Raw genomic sequence first — 19,351 nt, forward strand, 5'->3', positions numbered from 1 at the left:
TATTTTGCCAAAATGGACATTTTTGCATACAGTGTACAGCAAACAGTGAATTAAATTAACTATTCCTCTATCAACCTATTGGCTGTATTTGCAGGTAATGTTGTGTACAATTAAAAATTAGCATTAGCATTCTTGACTTAATTAAATTAAGTTCACAAAATGTATAAGTCTCGAGGTCATATAGTTAAAAATGTTTGACACTTTTTAAATTTATTTTGGAGGAATTGACCATGTAGGAGCACTTAACGATGCAAAAAGTGGAAACAAGTGAACAATGCTGGTGTCTTTCCGCTCATCATTCACACATGTCAGATAAATGTTTAACCACAAAACTCAATGTAGTGCTTTACCAAGCTAATTTTCACCTTTAATGTGCAAGCTGTAGTTAAAAATTACACGTATATTACTGAAAATTACACAAATGCTACAGTAAGTCAACAAAGTCCTAAATCACACTAAGCTTTTCAGTCGATCCTGTGAGGATACTTAGCTTTTTACCAACATGAATGAATATTGGAACCACCTAATTTAATATGAATATCCAGCTCATAATAAACGCTTGTCTTTTTATGTTGTCATGCACAGCCTGAATTGTACTTCAGGCTTCTGAATTGTTCATCCAGGTTGTTCTGAAACCATTCATGAATTTGTTCATAGTTTTTGTTTTTGAATATGTATATGATGGCATTTTACATTTTGTAATTAGATACAGAAGCATCTCGAATGCACACTGCTGACACCCTAGGGTGCACTTAGCCCTGCAAAATATCCTCATATTCCCTATCTGTTATGAAACCGTACAGAGCTAATTATCAGCACTGATGACTGCTGCAAAATGGCTGCTCTCACCATCATAGATCCACTGCCATGTGTTTACATCTTTTGCTTTCTGTTAATGTTACAGCACTTTGGAAGAAGGGTAACAGTTCATTAGACAATATTCATGTTTTTGACGCTGAGACCAGTGTATGCATCATAATACATTAATCTTATAACACATACAGCTTACGCATCCACCTCACATACAATGCATAGATTTAGTTTCAGTGGTGTCAGAGAAATGTTAAATTTGAGGTTGTAGCTTGTGGTGTTAAATAAATACCCTTTAACCTGGTTATACATCCCCGTCAGTGAGCTGTTATTTGGACTTTTCCTCACTGTTGTAGTGTCTTTTTTTAAACACATTATATCATGATTTCTGAGACTAATTCCTTTGCTCCTTTATGTTATGGGCAATTTAAATTATTTTGTCCAACTTCTATGCACAGGGGTAACCTTTACCTCTTCCTCAGTGGCGAGTTAACTTAATCCCCCATGGAGCATATCTTTCCATCTAACACCAAATTATTTAAATCAACGCCAGGCTAAATCTAAGACCATGTCTTTGAAAACCAACCGGAGTTACTGCAGCGCACAGCTTAATCCATATCTATGGATGCAGACATACGCCAGTGGCCCACTTATAACTTAAATGACTAGTTTAGTTAACCTTCCTGTTTAAGTCTAACATATTGTTATGACAGCAATAGTGCACTGCATAATTTCCGTGGCATTAGCATCAGTCATCGGCCCGCCTGCTATAAATACACCTGACAGCAGAACTGTTTCAGAAGTGTTCTTCGCAGGATAGTGCACAGGACTCTAGAGGTGAGGTACTTTGATAGTACAGCTCATGAAATATTTGCTGACTTCTATCACCTATGGGACTACTGTTCTGATGGAGCCAATGATATGTGCCCCTATTAGTCTCCAAGGAGTTTTCCTAGCCCACTTTCACCCGATCCGTGCCAATTAAGTAGCAGAATTATGTATATTAGTTGGAGTCACTTGTACTTCCACGCAAAGGAATGCATATAGGGAAGGATGACAGAGGGATACCGTTGAATAATTAGAGTGAATTTTCAGAGCCCTGGAAACTCAATCATATGCTGCCATATGCTAACTATTTTTAACCTATTCTTTCCTCCTCTTCTCCCCTCTTTTCTACTCTTTCCTTCATATATTCCACTGCAGAAATGAAGAACAAACTCTCTGTCCTAACTGCTGCTACTTTGCCCAAAGTAATTACTAAAAAGTCCACATGACATCTAATAACCCCTTTAACAAAGGCCTCATTGAAATTGTAAAAATTGCAACACGTGCTTCCTTTAAATGAACTAATTTTGATGATCTGCATGTATGAAAACAACTTTCATTCTCATGTCTAATACTCAGTTTTCCCTCATCGTCAATGACAAACAAGTAAATGGATCCCCAAAAGCTATGCATGACAAAATATTAATTGAGCTACTCAGACTTTCTGTAAACTCATTACGTCATGCTTGGCTTGTCATCCATACAATGCTCACAGCGATTGCTCTTTAGTCTTCTTTATGGAGCCGGGTGGTTTGTGGAAATATGGAGTGTCACAAGCAGACCTCTCATCCTCACAGACACTTCCCACAGTCATCAGTATTCTAATGACTCACCGCCTCCGTCCCCGGGTGTTTATTTTTAGAGATAGAGAGATTGATGAGATGCTCATATCATCCTTAACCACCAACTAATTAACTAATTAGGACATTCAAATGAAGACTTGCTCTGGATAATGCAGCGTGGCTTTGGCATGGGCAAACAGCTCTTGATTCTAACTGCTTGACTCAGCTCAGATGGGGGGGTGATGGGGTGGGGGTTCAGCATCATGGTCTCTTGCTCATGGTTCATGTTCGCCTCATCGGTGCCAAATAGTTCTGTTGCACTATTGATGAGGACGTGTATTGATCAGACAAAATTATGCTGCATTGGGTGACAGGAGCGGCACCCGTGACTCTGAGGGTATCAGCTTAACATTCATGTATTCAAGTACTAATCAGAGCATGTGTTCCTTCTTACCGTTTCTCATGTTCGTGTACATGATGCAGCTTTATGTAGATCAATGAGGTGTCATCAAACCCAGGCCACACCAATCCCCCAACCCCCAACCCCCACTTTGTTGTCTGAAACACATTCTTATTTTTTAATGATTTTCAATCACGCTCCACTTAGGCTGACTTTGAACTCTGAACTCACCTGCTCCGGAGGTGAACGGCCTTGAAAGCTTGCTGTGGCAAAGATCTCACTGTGTGTGTTATAATTAGTTTTTTACCATTGACTCGTTCACCCATTGACCTTGTTCTCACTGTGTTTAGATTCTCTCTGGTCAGAACTGTATCATTATCCATCTATTTGCACTGATTGTTATCCCACCAGGTGTAATGTGTCAGCATTCTGTAGACTTTAATTGGAAGGAGACGTGGATGATGGCTTATTACTGTTGTAAGTCAGCTCCTTAGAAAAGCTAACGTGTACCGCAGCTAGGGGCCATCTGACCAACAGTCTCCCGATTATGATTGAAATGATGTAGCTCATTCTCAGCTTGTTTTGGAAAAAATAATGCTTTTGACACTAACATTCAAGGGTTTAATCCCACGTGGCTCCATTTTAAAGGTTAATAATCCTTTTAATTAAAGGATAAGCCTGATATTGAACACAAAATGTAATCGCCAAAGGATTACCAGAGAGATGAATATAGCCATAGCAATTAGTTCAATAATTAAGGTTTTAGTGCTGGACAGAGATGAGAGAGCTCTGGTGATGTGTCATAAAATTCATAGAGTTGTTAGGACGTCGTGAATATGTTGGTTGCAGCTTTACAGCAGCGCGCCTGCATGTGCACTCGGGGTGGTGGTGGAACATGGCGTCCCAGTGGACGGCGCCGCAACAGCTGTTCTTGCCTGAGCCTGGTGTTTCACACAATATGATCGCTCCATCAGCAAGCCCCCTCTCCAAACAGCCACATCTGCATTCATCAAACACACTTATCAATAAACAGGGCCGCGCAATAATAAATGATCTCTGAGAGGGAACAAAACAGCAAGCCTGGAAAAAAATGTCAGCCGTACACTTTAATCACTGATGTTGTTAATCAATAAAACAGCTTCATATCTTTTAATTAAAGTTTTATTCGCAGCAAATGTTTACCGAATCTGTCTGCATGTCTTTTGTTTTTTTTCATTAATGGAACCAGTTGGGGCTGGGGAATGGAGGTGGCAGCTGCTGATGACCAGTCACGATGGGGCACTTGTGTTTGTAATTGCATTTTGTCACCTACAGAGGGTGTTAAGAATCCTTGTTAAAAGCTGGGGGAAATCTCACAGTAACAATTATTGTAGAGCAAATTACCAGGTAGGCAATATCTAAGCTGTCAGGAAAGGTTAGGAGAAATGAGAGGAAGAAGATGGACTATTCAGACATTCATCATGGCCATAGTTGCCACTTCCAAATTGAAAATTGGAGGGAATGCATCCTTCATTTTCTCAAAATTTGAATGAGTTACTTCTGATTATTGCCGTGATTGACAGAAAGGCCTGGATAAATAAATAGGATGGTGATTCATTTCTGTGTTTGTGCCTTAGATCCATTCCCACACACAACTTCTCAGTGTTTTGGTGTTAACAATAAACGAGATGAACGAAATGTGGCCAGATGTGTATCAGGACCTGACCGTTCACATGAACATGTATGTATTGGGGCATGTGATAGATACACATGAACGCGTATTAATAGATCTAATCTGGCCTTGGATGGTGTTGGGAGTATTTCTTCTTTGGCACTGGCTTTCAGTGGTACCATTGCACAGTGTTGCCACATGAGACTCTCACTCTACCATCTGTCTCTTTCAACTCTGTATATTACATTTACACCACGTGCTTGGAAATGTAGCTTCCTCGTTTTAATGGGAATGTGAGGCAACCGTAAAATAAATATTCTCTCTTTCCTCTGGCAACCAGGGTGATGCTGGAGCCAAAAGCATCGTCCGTGTTCATTTGCAACAGCATTGTCCTTTGAAATCCATTTATGGCGAGCCATAAATTGAATTATTGAAAAGCTATTGTTTGTTGCATGAAATCAGTGAAGCAGTAAAGGGGTTAAAGTCAAAGAGTCATAAAAACAATAAGCAAGGGTGTGAAAAAAATCTACTCCAATCAGGATTGGGTCAATATTTAGCCCCTCACCATATCACAGGATTTAATAGGACATGCTCCATGTGTATTTATAGATTGCAGACATCTGCTGAAAATGGGCTTAGGTTTAAGCATTATTGATTCTGGATTTTAAAAGTTTTACTCAGTAACACATAGGTAACTTTAAGTTTTGTTGGGGGGTGGGGGGACATGATCTAGTTTGGTAGAAAAGTAGGCCTGAGTCTGAAAAAAAACTGCTGCTAGTCCTGTGGGTACAGTGGACAGGCTGAGTTTTACCTGCTGTACATCAGTTTGAAGTGTAAGTAATTAAATCCTTTCCTCATTCTTTTTATTTCAACATATTGTTTACATACACAATATGTATGTATTAGTTGATTTATCATTTGGTTGATCCCCAGAAAATTAATGTACATTTCAATAACTGATTAATTGCTGAAGTATTTGAATGTGGAGTAATATGTCAATTTGGGTTCTCGTGTATTTTTCATACTATTTTTTACAGAAATTATTAATTTATTGATTGAGAAAATAATCACCAGTGTAATCAATGATGAAAATAATAGTTAGTTGCAGCCCCACCACAGTATAGTCCTGTATCTACTGCTATGAAACATCTCACATAGGCCCCACTGTCTCTGTCTCTGTTTAGCCATTTGCAAGCTGTGACCATTGTTGATTCAAGGTGAGACCTGATATTATTGCCATATAGTCTTGTGTTTTTATTGTTGTTATTTTCAAGAATGGGCCCATTTTGTCATTTAATTGAGGCTCATGGGCTTGGCTGTGAAATGGCACACAGGGGAATAAGACGTCAAGCGGCTGAATTTCCACAGCCATTAACTGTTCCACACTCAATTAGAATGCATAGGATCCTGACATTTCATAACTTATGGGTCTCCAGGCTGATATAACCCCCCGCTATAAAAGAAGCCACATTCTGAAGACACAGAGCCAGATACTTACATCCTCTTGGAGATTTAAGTGATTGCTTTGTGATTTTTTTTTTTTTTTTGCAGCGCAAAAATCAAGGCTGGATAAAAGGCACGTATGATGTGATGAAAACCTTCCAGGGGCTTGGTGTTATCACTGCAGTTTCTGTGTTAGCGTGGTGTAAGCATATCGTGCTGCTCTGCGCAGAGGACGACACAGATTACTCTTTTCTGCGCCTTCTCTAACTATCAATTAAATTCAGCTTCATGGCAGAATTCTCATATTTCCAAGTCTAATAAATCACGTCACATACCAGAAATAATAAGAATGTGGAATACATGTATGACGCTGTTGTGATACAACATAAATATGAAATATGAACAGCTGCAAATTGGAACCACTTAATAAAAACTAGGATTTGTTGTGCTGTTACGAGCCATCTTGGGAAAGGTGATCCTGACAATCAGAATTATGATGATAGAAATGTACTTTGATTGCTGTTTAATTTTCTTTGGTGATCTCTTGCCACCACTATAACTCAGTCTCAAAACAGACAGGTCCTATTTGCCAGGTAATTAATAACAGGCCGCTGAGGCAAGATTTAGCTATTATTTCTAATATGTTGTGTGATTGTAAAAAGCACCTTTTCCAACAGTACGATTGCATTCATTTATATCTTGTTATTTTGTAAATGCTTTTCCAGAGCTTTAATTTATACAAAATGAAGGCGAGTTTTCAGCACAACCATCAGTAATCTAATTTAAAGAGAGACTGCTGCTATCTGAAGGGTTACCAATTAATTCCAATTGATTCCTCGTATAATTTAGTATATTACAAAGAGCAGTATTAAGCTTTCATTATGCTGTGCATGACTGTTCGCTCCTTTGAGTTTTTCATCATAACACCTTAAAATAAGAAACCTAGTCCGATGCTTAATCACTCAAATTATGAATGCTAGTATGTAATGTAGAGGTGATGAGTTTTAAGAGAGTCACTCCTAATCATAAAGTACCTAACATGGATTAGGACCAGAGCAGAGAAATTGAAGTCAGAGGTTGGGCAATAGATCACACTTTCTTTGGGTTCTCCGTTGGTGGCAAACCAATAAAGTTAAAATAGGTGAGGCCCTCTGCCATGAACAACAAAGCACCATCAGTCGTGCCTCCCAAGGTGGAGCCTCCTATGGGTCACTGCTGCTGTGACTCTCGACAATATGACAGATTAACGACAACAGGTTGAGCCCTGCACTTTCGGCCGCCCACAATCTCAATTATGTCTGTCTTAATGTACACTGAACAGCCACAATCGCAGGGCCATGGACAGGGTAAACACACTTGCAGGAAGCAGACTAGTGACAGGATAATAAAGTGCCATGATTGATTCAGCTTGCTGTGTGCCAGATTGGTTTATTGTGTGGGAGGAGTGGTACCAGATTGTGTAGGTTTCTGTGGTGAGCTATCTGTTGTCTTGGTTCGAGAGCAGAGCTGAGACTGAGGAAATGATACTATGTAGATGTTATGATCTGGCTTCCTTGTGTGTGATGTTTTTGTATTGTTTTTTCACTGGATCTGTACATCTATCACTATTTTATACTTTCAAACTCCTTTAAAAAGTTAAAGCAATACTAGCACAGTGTAAAAATACTCCATTACAATTAAAAATCCTGCCTTGAAAATGTTATTTATATAAACCTTAACACATTAGCAAAATATAGTTTGTGTTTATCAAAAGCAGAAGTACTTGATGCAGAAAACTGCCCCCTGTGAGTGTTATAGTATCAAATTTCACATTATTGATTATCATTATTTTAGGCACTAATGTATAACTGATGTGGTAGGTTGAAGTGGAACTAGTTTTATCAGTTTTATCCACTGTTAGGTGGTTTAATCTGTAACAGTGTAACTAGTTACTATAACTGAGAACTGTTCTGGACTCAAAAAGTTACAATATTTTAGGGCTGCAGCTAAAAAATACATTTTGTCACTGATTTACTTTCTCAATCAATTTATTATATGGTAAAGGTAAATAATGCACATCACAATTTGTCAAAACCTAAGTTAACTTTTCAAGTGTGTTGTTGATCTTAAACTGCCAAATACTGTAAATTAGTTGTAATATAGGACATGTAAAAACAGACAATAGTAACAGTTGATAAGCTGGAAATAGTAAAATGTTTTTTCGTTGACTAACTACTCAGGATGTGTACTTAAGCACAGCTGAGGACCCCACAGCTTCACCACTCTATTTGACATAAAAGGCTTTTATGATGAAACCAAAACTCTATGTCCTAGATAGGGTTTAAAAAAAAGAAGAATCAGTGTTACCTGGCTGATATGTCGGCAGCAGAGACTGTTTGTCTATGCTCGCACAATGGAATGAGAGTTAATGCATATTAATGGGGCCTATAAAAGCAACTAATTGAGCATTCCGGATCTTGCTGAGTTGGGCATCTGTGAGTGACATTGTGCAGCACCGGGACCTACACCAGACCGCCTTTATTAGCTCTCTGAACTGGGATGTAGGTCAGGCCATTAAAAGCAGGAAGGGCCCTTTCACTAAATATTGTTGCGACAGCCTCATATTTGACACCCCAGTCTGTGAGCAGCGCTTAGGAGACATTTGCAGCAGCCACACAGCAAGCAGCTCTAAGTAAGGAAATGTTTTATAATTGATTGCCGCTCCAAAAAGTTAATCCTAGTTTAAAGCGATTTAATTGAGCACAATAAAATGCAGCCATATGCGTCCCATAAAAATCAACAGCGTTCCATATGAGTGCTAAGTAAACATGCTTTGAATATCAGCTTATGTGTAACAAGTCTCATATCCAGTGTCGGTAATGTGATTTTGCTAATGATAGAAACAAAGCCTGTGTTCATTTTTTGCTTATATTGTGATTTTTAGGGATATTCACATTAGTTAAAGTGTGACATGTTGATGGTAAATAACCTTAGAGGTTGAAGATTATGGACCCATCATTATTTTAAAATATATATTTGTTTTGTTTGACAAAAGATCAAAGCTTTTACAGTCTACACATTCAGGCATGCACGTATTTAGCAGTTAAATAGTCTTTAAATCAAAACTCAGCCATTAAATTTCAGAGCAACAACTGAAATAAACTAAACTAGACAGAACACCACACTAAATCACCATCTAAAATAGTAAGTAGTAGGGCAATAATATTTCAATAGGGGGCAGCACACTGCCATTACAGATTGGCCTTTAAATCATATTTAATTGCTCTTTTGTGTAGTAGACTGTAACTGCAGTTTGACTGGAGCTTGAAACGCACCATTCTTCTAATCTACTATACTGTGTGCACCATATACTGTCTGTCTATCAAATCCATTCCCCATATGCCGTCCTTAACAACCTTCTGTCTGCACAAACTAACGTGCATATCTTTGTTAGGTGTTGTAATAAAAACAGACAACAGCACATCCCAGTAATGGTCCACAGCATGAGGTCAAGCAGATCCGTCTAAAGTGGCCTGACTCGGTTTCTTTTCCTGTCGTCAGCTGTGGGTGGCTTTTACTAAAGTGTCATAAGCCATTTGATTGTAAATCTTAGTGACCTTGAAGTCACTGGAGAAAGCACAGATCCGTAAACCAATCATCGCACGGCTGCCCCTGTCAGCCACGCTCCTGTTCACACAGTCACTGCCTGAATTTCCTGATGTTAAACAGAGGAAGGAATAAAGCTCAGTTCACACCAGTGAAAACACATTGTCAGTTTTAAACTTCATTTAAAACCCAGTCCAATATTGGTATTATAGTATTTCTGTTAAGGAATTATTTTATAAAGTCACTGCATTCAGTTGAACACTTCTAGGCATAGGGCATCCAGTAGATATATGGGTGTTAGAGACTTAGCTAAAAAGTCTGGATAAAGACTGATGATACTGCAAGCCTCAGCATTTCTTACACCACTTCCAACTGCTCTGCTCACTAGCTGCACAAAGATCAGTGTTATTATGGATCTGTTGAAAAATCAATTTTGTGAATGCTAATGTCGTTTAAATCTTGCAGACACGAAGAGGAGTAGCTTGGTGCATTTCTGTGGGATGATTTCCAGCCGTATCAGAGATCTGCCTGTGTTCTCCTTCTCTGGATTATTGGAGTAGCCGGCTGAAGGCTGTCTACGCACTCAATGAAAAGGGTTCCCAGGTTCTCCATGTGACCTACGCAGGTTAAACAATCTTGGTTCTCTTGAAAAAAAAAAAAAATCCTAAACTGAGACTGTGCAGTTGCTCAGCAATACAAGTGTTATCATGGTGCACAATCATCACTCTTGTTATTATCAACTGTACCACCCAGGAGAGATGGCACCATCATATTTTCAAAGCTTCACTAGCTATTTATAAATGCTTCTTTGTGATCATTGAATTATCACATAAGATGAATCTAATATTCCTGCCACATGTTTGCTAGCTGGTTTGTTTCTTGTTGCCTGTGAGCCTCTGAAAATCTTGAATTGACCCAATAATTTAATAAACCATAAAGTTTATAAAGAGAACAAGTTCTTTTCATACTGTAAAGACTAAACTTTGAAACTCCATAAAGGAGAGGGATCCAAATTACACCCACAGGTTTCTGAATCTTAAACCCACCAGATATTTTTGGGAACTTTATGATCAAAACAAGGAACTCAAAGCTCTATGTTAACCGTCAGAGTACCTGCTAATGCCTCTAAACACTGAACCCTGCTGAGTCTACTCTTACCTGCCCTCTCATTCTACTGTGATATTTATCATCATCACTAATTGGTATACTGCTCTGAACTGGGAAAGACTGGTTTCCAGTATTGTGCACTTCACTACTGGAGTTACCTCCAAAACAAACTGAAGTTAGAAACATTCACTCACAGTGGGATTTTAAATTCTACTTGCAGATATGTTCAATAATGTCTCTGAATGTGAATCAGTGTCTGTGTTATAAATGTTATGAATCCTTTGTTGCTGTCCTGTCAAAACTACTGCCTCTTATGATAATGTGTTTTTCAAATATTGCATATTGTTTTTAGAATGCTCTCTTTTGCTTATAAGAAGTGGAATTATTTTTCCCTGAATTAAACAAACAATCACTTTGTTCTCAGATCTCTAAATAAAACTCAAATCTACAGTACAGATTTTGTTGAAATATTAATGTGGATGACAATAATCTCCTGCAGCTCAGTCCTTTTTTTTTTTTACCTAAATCAGCACGTGCTCTCATCTCAGACTTATTTTTGTATTGTCTCTTTCTCCCTAGAAACATTTAGCAAGGTCTGAATAGCTTTTTGCTTTTAATAAGGACTTGAAATGAAATCCAAGCCAGATGTTTCCATAAGAGGCTATCTGGTTTAATCTGTTACTTATTTAGTTAATACTTCTGCCTCAGTTGATGTACAGGAGAGTACCACATCAAGAGGTGGAACACAGAAGAACTGCAGCCCCTACAGGCTGTGTATCCTTGGTCTTGACAAAGAAAGGAGCCTCAGTAGTTTTGTGCGGCATCCAGCGATGGAGATTAGCATGGAGCCATCAGCAGCGCTGCAGTCCCTCCCTAACCTGCTTCTGCTGTCAGACCGCCTCCTCCTTGCTTGTCAGGAGCTCCGACGAGGAGCTGTAAAAACCTTTTCCCCTCTCCTTAACAACTGCAAAACAACACGCACACACCCCGGCTGAGGTGCCTGCTTTTCTGAGGCCTCTGACAGGACGTGCTGCAGGCACAAATTGTAATTCATAAAGGTTAAGGGGGTCAATGCCTTTTATTACCAGTCTGAGTGCATCCAGCTTGATGGGGCGGGCATGCAAATGGAATGTCTCAGAGTGTTCTATGCAAGAACTCAGACAGCAAGTGCGTGCGTGTCTCTGAATGGGAGGAAGTAAAAGGTGGGTAAGGGGTGGGTGGAGGGGGGGGTGGAGGGGGTGAGATGGGCTGCTCTCTCCACCTTCCACAGCCATGTAGGACCACACAGCCGCTGCCCGGTTAATTAGACAGTATGACATTGACCTCGGGTAGTTAACGGCCACTTTGATATGTGCTGTCTTGCAATTAATATATTGTAAATCCTCATGTTTTATCATACGGTTAGCTCCGACCTATAAGTGTAATGGAGCCACCATTACACTCAGGCCTACAATACATTCTTACATTTTACATTTGCATTAACAGAAATTTAATGTCAACAATGTGAAATTAAAGACCTGTCATGTAATAAACTTGCTTCAAAAGCTCTGTCTGCACTTATTCAAATATTACTCATAATTACCATTAAGATTAAGAAGTTTACACCAAATCTGGTCCAGTGCCACAAAAATGGGATAACGTATTTTATCTGTGGGATAGCTATTCAGGTGTATATCAAGAACAGTAAATATTCTGCTCTGAGTAAGCCATAATGAATTTTAGAACTGTGCTGCAACGTAAAGTTAGTTTCTTTTCCCTTTTGTCCAGTTACTATGACCCTGCCAGCAAGGGCTGTGATCTCGAAGCCTATGATTAGACCCTATTGCACCCTCTGCTGGACCTTTATAGGAATGACCTTGTTCTTCACTGCTACAAGTCATGTTCAAGCTCCTCAGCCTTAGGCGTGGCATGTGATGGTGCAGTAAAAGTTTTGTGACTTGATGATAAGAACTGGACACGAGAAACAGTCATACCAGATTACAGTAGCTTTTTTAATGACATTTTGATACAGAGGTTTGGTTTGATCATTGCATGTGTTTTACATATGTTGATAAAAGCAGTAATTTGTAACGACCTAAAATTGTGAACAAGCTCTAAATAGAAATACGGAACAAATTATAGTGGAATAACAAGAACTGAATTGAATAGAGCAGAACAGAATAGTAAAGAATGGAAGAGAACAAAAAAGAAGAATAGAATAGTAATAGAATCAATTAAAATAGAATTGAATGGAACAGAGCAGAGTAGAGCAGAGAAGAATAGTCTATTTGATTCTCCTCTGTTGTAGAACAGAACAGAATAGAATATAACAGTAGAGTGGAATAGCGTAGATAGAAATAGAATAGAACGGAACAGAACAGTATAGAAAAGAACAGAACAGAGTGGATCGGAGAATAGAATAAATCATAATAGAACAGAAAAGACAAGAACAGAGCAGAATAGAATAGAATAGTACATTATGCAGCTTTTCTGTGTTTTTTAATGCATAAAGATCGTTCACTGTCTCCTTCAGCATTTCCTGGTATATATATACTGTTTCTACTCAGTGCCCATGAGGTCAGGAATCTGTGGTTTCATGTTCGTTGTAAAACTGAAAAGATCATACCTGAGGCACCACTGGGACCTTCCTCCCTTAAAGCCAGCATGCAGCAAGAAGGCAGACTCCCTGTGCTCATTACCTTTCCATCACAGACCAGCTGCTGTGGAGACATTCATCACGATTACAAATCCGCCCGGCGCTGGTAGCCTACAGCTCCACCATCAGCCTGTGAGATGCACAGACAGGGCCCAGAGTCATCAGTCCCTCTGGGCAGAGTGTTAAATTCACAACACAACAGGTGATAGTAGTGGACAGCGGCAGGCAGGTTTTGTTTTGAGTGAAAAAAACTAATACTGAAATACTAGTTGAATTCTGCTCCTACTGTACCTGCAGCCATAAGAGTCTATGGTACTTCTTGTGTTCTCAGCCAGAATCTAAAAATGTACGTTTGAGAAGCGGCATTATCATAACAGAATCATCAGATTCAGAATACACTTGAAGCAGGAACTTCTTCTGTTTCCGGCTAAACCTTTCATTTAGTTGTTGATGCATTCCAGTGAAAACTACATGTTTTCCTGATTGTCCGTGTAAGCAAATACACAGGAAAGGGAAGCACATGGTCTTCAAAAAAAGAAAAGAAAACAGTGAGGATCGCACTAATTTCGCTGAAACTGTCATTTCCTGGTTCCATGCGAGTCACAGGAAAGCCACAATTAAATAGTTCCAGCCTTGGAACAGACTCTCATTCCCACAGTTGAGTCAAGGTCTTGAGCTGCTGTGTCTCACCATGTAAGAATGGAAAGGTTAATGTTAATTATGTGGCATTACATTCCTCCCAAAAGATTTTAAACAATTAGAAGGACATATTCATATTCATACTGAATGCATCTATCCATTATCTGTACCGCTGGAGCCTATCCCAGCTGACATTGGGCGAGACACTGGGTACACCCCAGACAGATTGCCAGTCCATCGCAGGGCCAACATATATAGACAAACAACCATTCACACTCAGATTCACACCCACAGGCAATTTAGTGTCACCAATTAACCTAACCTGCATGTCTTTGGTCTGTGGGAGGAAGCCAGAGTACCCGGAGAGAACCCACACAGGCACAGGGAGAACATGCAAACTCCACACAGAAAAGCCCCGGGTGAACGGGTGAATATTTAAGACACCGTGGGATCCCTATTAGAGCTTGAAATAAAACACAAAACAAATTTTGTATTGCAATTTGGAGATTCAAAATAAATCTGCAGGGGTTTGAAACGTTTCTGCTGCACATAAACTCAAAACTACCTAACCTAACCTATAAGGCTGGATTAGCTGAAGTTTACCCTGAATTCTGAGTGACTAAACCTGAGAATGTTCGTTATGAGTTAAGTTAGTGCATGGTGAATGAAAAAATCCGTCATCATTAGATACTACGATTCACCATAACAACGAGTAAATGAAGATGGAAGTCTCCTACATTTTAATCCAGTGACTTCAGAAATATTAATGCCTGACAACGCAGCAGTATCAGTGAGTCCTGAGTCAGTTTGTTAACACTTACTTGTACATTTTATTCAGCATAGTCCACACATTCATTATTTTGCAGCATTATTGCATTTGCATTATTTGCATTATTTTAATTTCCTTCACGGATGATGAAGCTGGATTCCTACTGTTTGTTAGATTAAATTTATTCAGCCATAACCTAATGAGAACATCATCAGGCTGCTGGCAGCAGAAAATGAAATCAAACAGAGAAGATATAAGTTTATTAATAGACCTGTCATCAGGCAATTACCCAACACAGTAATATCCTGATGAAGACAGACACTACAAGTTTTATTCTGGGTTAAGGATGAATCCATGATGTGTAACATTTCCATACTTTCTTACATTGATGACTGATTGTAAAATAAAAGTGTCCTTTTTATCCAGACATTAACTTCTGCAAATATGCACTTTGATATCAGCTGAATGAATGAGCACATTAAACAACTCACACAGCTTCTTTGGGCTCGACAGGAGCTGACAGAAACTCTTTCCTAAAACAGCTGAGTCCTGTATTTTTGATCAAATGTTACTCAAACAGGAGTATATTTGGAGCAAATATTGTGTTTTGATGATGACTGTCTTCAAAACGCTGATTATGTACAGCAGCAGGATGGTGTATGTGGGAATGACTCAAAATAAAGTAAGTTGCCTGTTTTTATTAATGTATTTTAAATACATCTGTTCCTTCAGAGGAATATTTTTTTTATCAGGCTTTAGGTACAAGGCGGTACTCTATGAATTCATTTCAATTCATTCATTAATTTTGGGCTTTTCATGTAATTTGTTGGCGATAAGAAATTTTCACCAGACTTCTCATTATTACCTGCCTTGTCCACCTGTGAGAGGGTGCATATTCCTTTGCAAACCATAAAACTATCATGCAGTCAGTTTCAACAGTTGTTTTTGATTCTGGAGATATTCTGTATCAGAGAGGAAGTAATTATCTCATGATATTCATTTATAAAGCTCAACTGTTAAAGCTACTACCATAGAAATTCCTCATGTGCACACAAGTCTTAACAGATTTGACTGTAGGTACTTTGCACCTTTAAAATGCAATGAACTGCAAACTGCCTTCAAACTAGAGTCCTTTCATACCCCCCAGAGATTTTAAAACTATACAAGCTGATGTTTTTATGACTCTTGTAACTTACTAGACACTCTTGTTTTTACTAGACACGGCTTACTTGAATTATATCTGTTTCTGTTGTTGAAAATGAATATTTTTCTTATTTTCAGGTCTCTCTAATCTTAATTTCAATCAAACGATCTGATTAAATAAGATGTTTCTATTCTGTTCTAATTGTATTCACACGTGTAAGGTACGTCCATGTGTAGGTAAACAAAGATTAAGTGGTTTTGTGAATGAACATTGCTGCTGTGCTCCGGTTAAATAAAGTTTCAGTGAAATGACCTTCCATTGTCATCATCCGGGCCTCTACATACATCACGCCGCGCATGCGCACTCTTCCACTGTGGTTCGACCTCTGCAGTCGGTAAGTGTGATGGCAGATTGAATGAGAACGCTAACTATAATAAATCCCTTTTCATCCTTCATCTAAACTTCACATTGCAGCACACAAGTGAGGACGTCATTCAGAGCGGATGTTAATGTGCATATGAGTGTGTTTATTTTCTCTGTGGAGCGTTTATACACCCGTTTGACCTTACTTATCTCCGGTCTTCCCTTCTCAGAGAGACCCGGACTTCAACCAGATCTGACCGACCCGGTTAAAACTACCTAAAGTAGAAAATGTACGCCTGTGCAAAATTCGTCTCCACGCCGGCGCTGGTGAGTTTACATCTCTCGGTGTGTTTTCGTGCTGTGAATGCGTCCTTCTTTCTTTAACGTCCCCGTTAAATCCGGCCGGGCCTCCGGTTGAACTTGACTGCAACTGACTGTGGCAAGGGTATCTGCAGACTAGGCCGGCAGGCTAGTCGGCTAATGCTAAAGCACTGAACGACAGAAACGTTTAACACGGTGGCACTGTAGCTCTGATGTTTATGAACAAGGTGCATGTGACTTATCTGCATTAAACCGCCGCTGTGCCACTGCTTTAGCTCATAGCGGACGTATTCAATGATGGCCGTCTGCTAAGGTCATTGTGAGGCTCTGTTAGCCGAGTTCAGTGCAGTGTGTGTCTGAAGAACTCACACAGCCCGCTGCAATTCTTGCACAAATGGTCGTATTCTCCATTTGGGTGTTGTGGGCTTCATATAGGTTTAGCTTGGGCTATTAATCACTCTCCAAGGTCATATTTTTGTTTCTAGTAGCTGCAGTTGGCTAACCAATTTGAATTACACTAAGTATGTATTGTAGTGAGTTTGTCACTAGTGTGTATTGTAGCTTGCCAGCACCATAGATTAATATAAGTCTTTAACCACAAGTTGCTCTAACAGCATAAACTGTACTAACAAATCTCCAAATGCCACAGGTCACCCTGTGCAGTGAATGACACTGTGACAAAGTGACATTCAAGGTGCTGTCTGTCTGCTGGTGTGCTTAGGAGCTGTACCAACAACATGTTTCATGTTTTATTGAGCTCATGTATGTGTGTAGTGTAACTGAGCCTGTTCGTCTTTTGTTGCTGCAGGTCCGTGCTGGTTCCCGGGCTCTTTACAGACCCCTCTCTGCCTCTGTGCTGTCCAGGCCAGAGAACAAATCAGAGGTAAGAAATAAATGCAGGCTTTCTACCCATGACCCACTGTCATTAGTTGTTTGCTTGGTTGTTTAGAACCAATTTTGGCTGTTTTTAATTCTAGTTATTTACTCCATACAATGTCAAATGTTAAAACTCCCCAGTACAGTTTGAAATTAGCTTGACCAACAGCCAGAAAACTCAAGATCTCAAAACTCAAAAGAATAATTAAAAAAAAAAAAAAAAACCCTACAACAACTTTCAACTTTCAAGCCTTTGAGAGTACAGTTTAAAGTTTTCAGTTTGAAATGAAGAAAAGCATCAAACTATTTGCATTGTTAAAGCTAACATGGTTGGGTGTTGATCCTTGATAAAATGTATAAAAATGATCACAGAAACTGGAATTTAGTCGTTTTACGTCAACTGCTTTTCCATGCCTCCTGGTATCTGCTTTAAACATGAAAGTTTACATTTTTTGACTTTTCTCGCTCCAGAGCAGTGTCGCTGTGATGCCACAGAGCCCCCTCACCCAGGTGACACTCAGGGGCTTCCAGACCAGTGCCATCAGCCGGGACATCGACACCGCTGCCAAGTTCATCGGAGCTGGAGCTGCCACAGTCGGAGTAGCTGGATCCGGTGCTGGAATTGGGACTGTGTTCGGCAGTCTCATCATTGGCTATGCTAGGTTTGTTTCAGCTTTGTCGCAGTGTCTGAAAATATCCATAAAATATTAAAAGTTCACATGGATCGATAGATTTTAGGTGCATGATTTGTTTTTGCGTTAAGGCACTGACAGTTTGTTGTTCTTATTCACAGGAACCCATCTCTGAAGCAGCAGCTGTTCTCATATGCCATCCTGGGATTTGCCCTGTCTGAAGCTATGGGACTGTTCTGTTTGATGGTTGCTTTCCTTATCCTGTTTGCTATGTAAAAATCTGCTGTCGTACGACACTTTCATTACAGATGTGACTACATATTTTATTGTGGCTACCAAAATTGTTCCGTGTTGGTGTCATGGAAATGTACATTTTCAAGTCTTTCAGACACTGTCGAAATAAGCAAAACATGTATTGTACAAATGTAAGAAATTACGTGATTAAAATACATGTTTTTGAATATTTAACAATGGCAGCAACTTTTGTCTGGAGTATCATGCTAACACAGCAGAAAGCAGTCAGCTTTTATGAATGTCATCTTTTCTGTGAAGCAGCTCTTAAGACTTGCCATGCATCAGCCTTGTTTTTCTCAGAGTATCACATGCAGGCTTTTTGGGGTCCACCTTTAATGAGTTCTTGATTCAGTTGCAGTTAAATAGTAATGTAATTAGGTAGCAAGTGGATGCTTGCATTTGTAAATGGCATTGAATAAATCTAGACAATTTAATTAAGATAAATAACGGGTTTTGACTTTTTTGAATGTCATGAATGTCCGGGTTGTTTCAGAAACTGACATTGTAATTTAGGCTGATTGGCCTGAACTTGGTCACAAGTTATTGTTCAGGTCTTTTATCAAGCTCTAACATTCCCTGGTTCCAACGTTCTCCAGAATTGTTCCCTTTTCTTGTGGCCTTGTAAATTGGATATCTATGTTGAAGATCTTTAGATGGCACCTTGTGCTTTAGGAACTGGAAGATGGGCTTATGGAGTACATGATTTGTTCCAGTAAAAAAAAAAAAAGATAAATCCATTACTATTGCCCCAAACTTGGTGATTAAAAACAGTTTACATAATTGATAAGCACTGCACAAGGAAATCTGTGTGGCTGATACTTGTGCACTTTGTGGTTTTGGATAAGAATTAAAAATTGAGGCAAACATATGCAGTGATGCATTTTAATCGCCCTACATTGTAACTTTGTGGAAATATAAATGATAAGATCCTCTAATATGTGCTCTACCACTAATAGCTGCTAATAAATTACCTGGAACCAGATAAACTAATACTTAAAAGTTATCACAGTTTAATGTTTAAAAATAAATTTTTTCTATTTTCTATTAACAGATGTTCAGAAAGTTCAAAGTGCAA

At 39.2% G+C, this 19,351-nt stretch overlaps 1 protein-coding gene and 1 long non-coding RNA gene across 3 annotated transcripts in view; both read left to right on the top strand.

Moving 5' to 3' along the window:
• The window catches only part of LOC108882958 (uncharacterized), a 77,443-nt gene extending 67,276 nt beyond the window's left edge, over positions 1 to 10,167 (top strand). Inside the window, exon 3 of the long non-coding RNA XR_001960854.2 lies at positions 9,962 to 10,167. This is a non-coding gene — a long non-coding RNA (uncharacterized LOC108882958). The remainder of the gene's footprint in view (positions 1 to 9,961) is intronic.
• A 5,946-nt stretch (positions 10,168 to 16,113) lies between these two features.
• On the top strand, positions 16,114 to 18,453 carry atp5mc3a (ATP synthase membrane subunit c locus 3a). Of its 2 annotated transcripts, none has more exons than XM_018675781.2 (5): positions 16,114 to 16,184; positions 16,384 to 16,480; positions 17,283 to 17,357; positions 17,822 to 18,012; positions 18,144 to 18,453. In XM_018675781.2, exons 2-5 carry the CDS (start codon positions 16,442 to 16,444, stop codon positions 18,256 to 18,258), a joined length of 420 nt encoding a protein of 139 aa, XP_018531297.1. In that variant the 5' UTR covers positions 16,114 to 16,184; positions 16,384 to 16,441; the 3' UTR covers positions 18,259 to 18,453. The 2 variants fall into 2 exon arrangements, with proteins under 2 accessions (XP_018531297.1, XP_018531298.1); XM_018675782.2 differs by having other exon boundaries at positions 16,164 to 16,271.
• The last annotated feature ends 898 nt before the right edge of the window (positions 18,454 to 19,351 follow it).

This window comes from Lates calcarifer, linkage group LG1 (assembly GCF_001640805.2).
Source record: "Lates calcarifer isolate ASB-BC8 linkage group LG1, TLL_Latcal_v3, whole genome shotgun sequence".
Classification (NCBI taxonomy): domain Eukaryota; kingdom Metazoa; phylum Chordata; class Actinopteri; family Centropomidae; genus Lates; species Lates calcarifer.

Excerpts from the sequence above, each read along its gene's own strand:
- atp5mc3a (XM_018675781.2), top strand. The coding sequence starts at position 16,442 with ATGTACGCCTGTGCAAAATTCGTCTCCACGCCGGCGCTG. Across the intron at positions 16,481-17,282 it reads TCGTCTCCACGCCGGCGCTG|GTCCGTGCTGGTTCCCGGGC; the intron begins GTGAGTTTACAT and ends TTGTTGCTGCAG. Across the intron at positions 18,013-18,143 it reads CTCATCATTGGCTATGCTAG|GAACCCATCTCTGAAGCAGC; the intron begins GTTTGTTTCAGC and ends TCTTATTCACAG.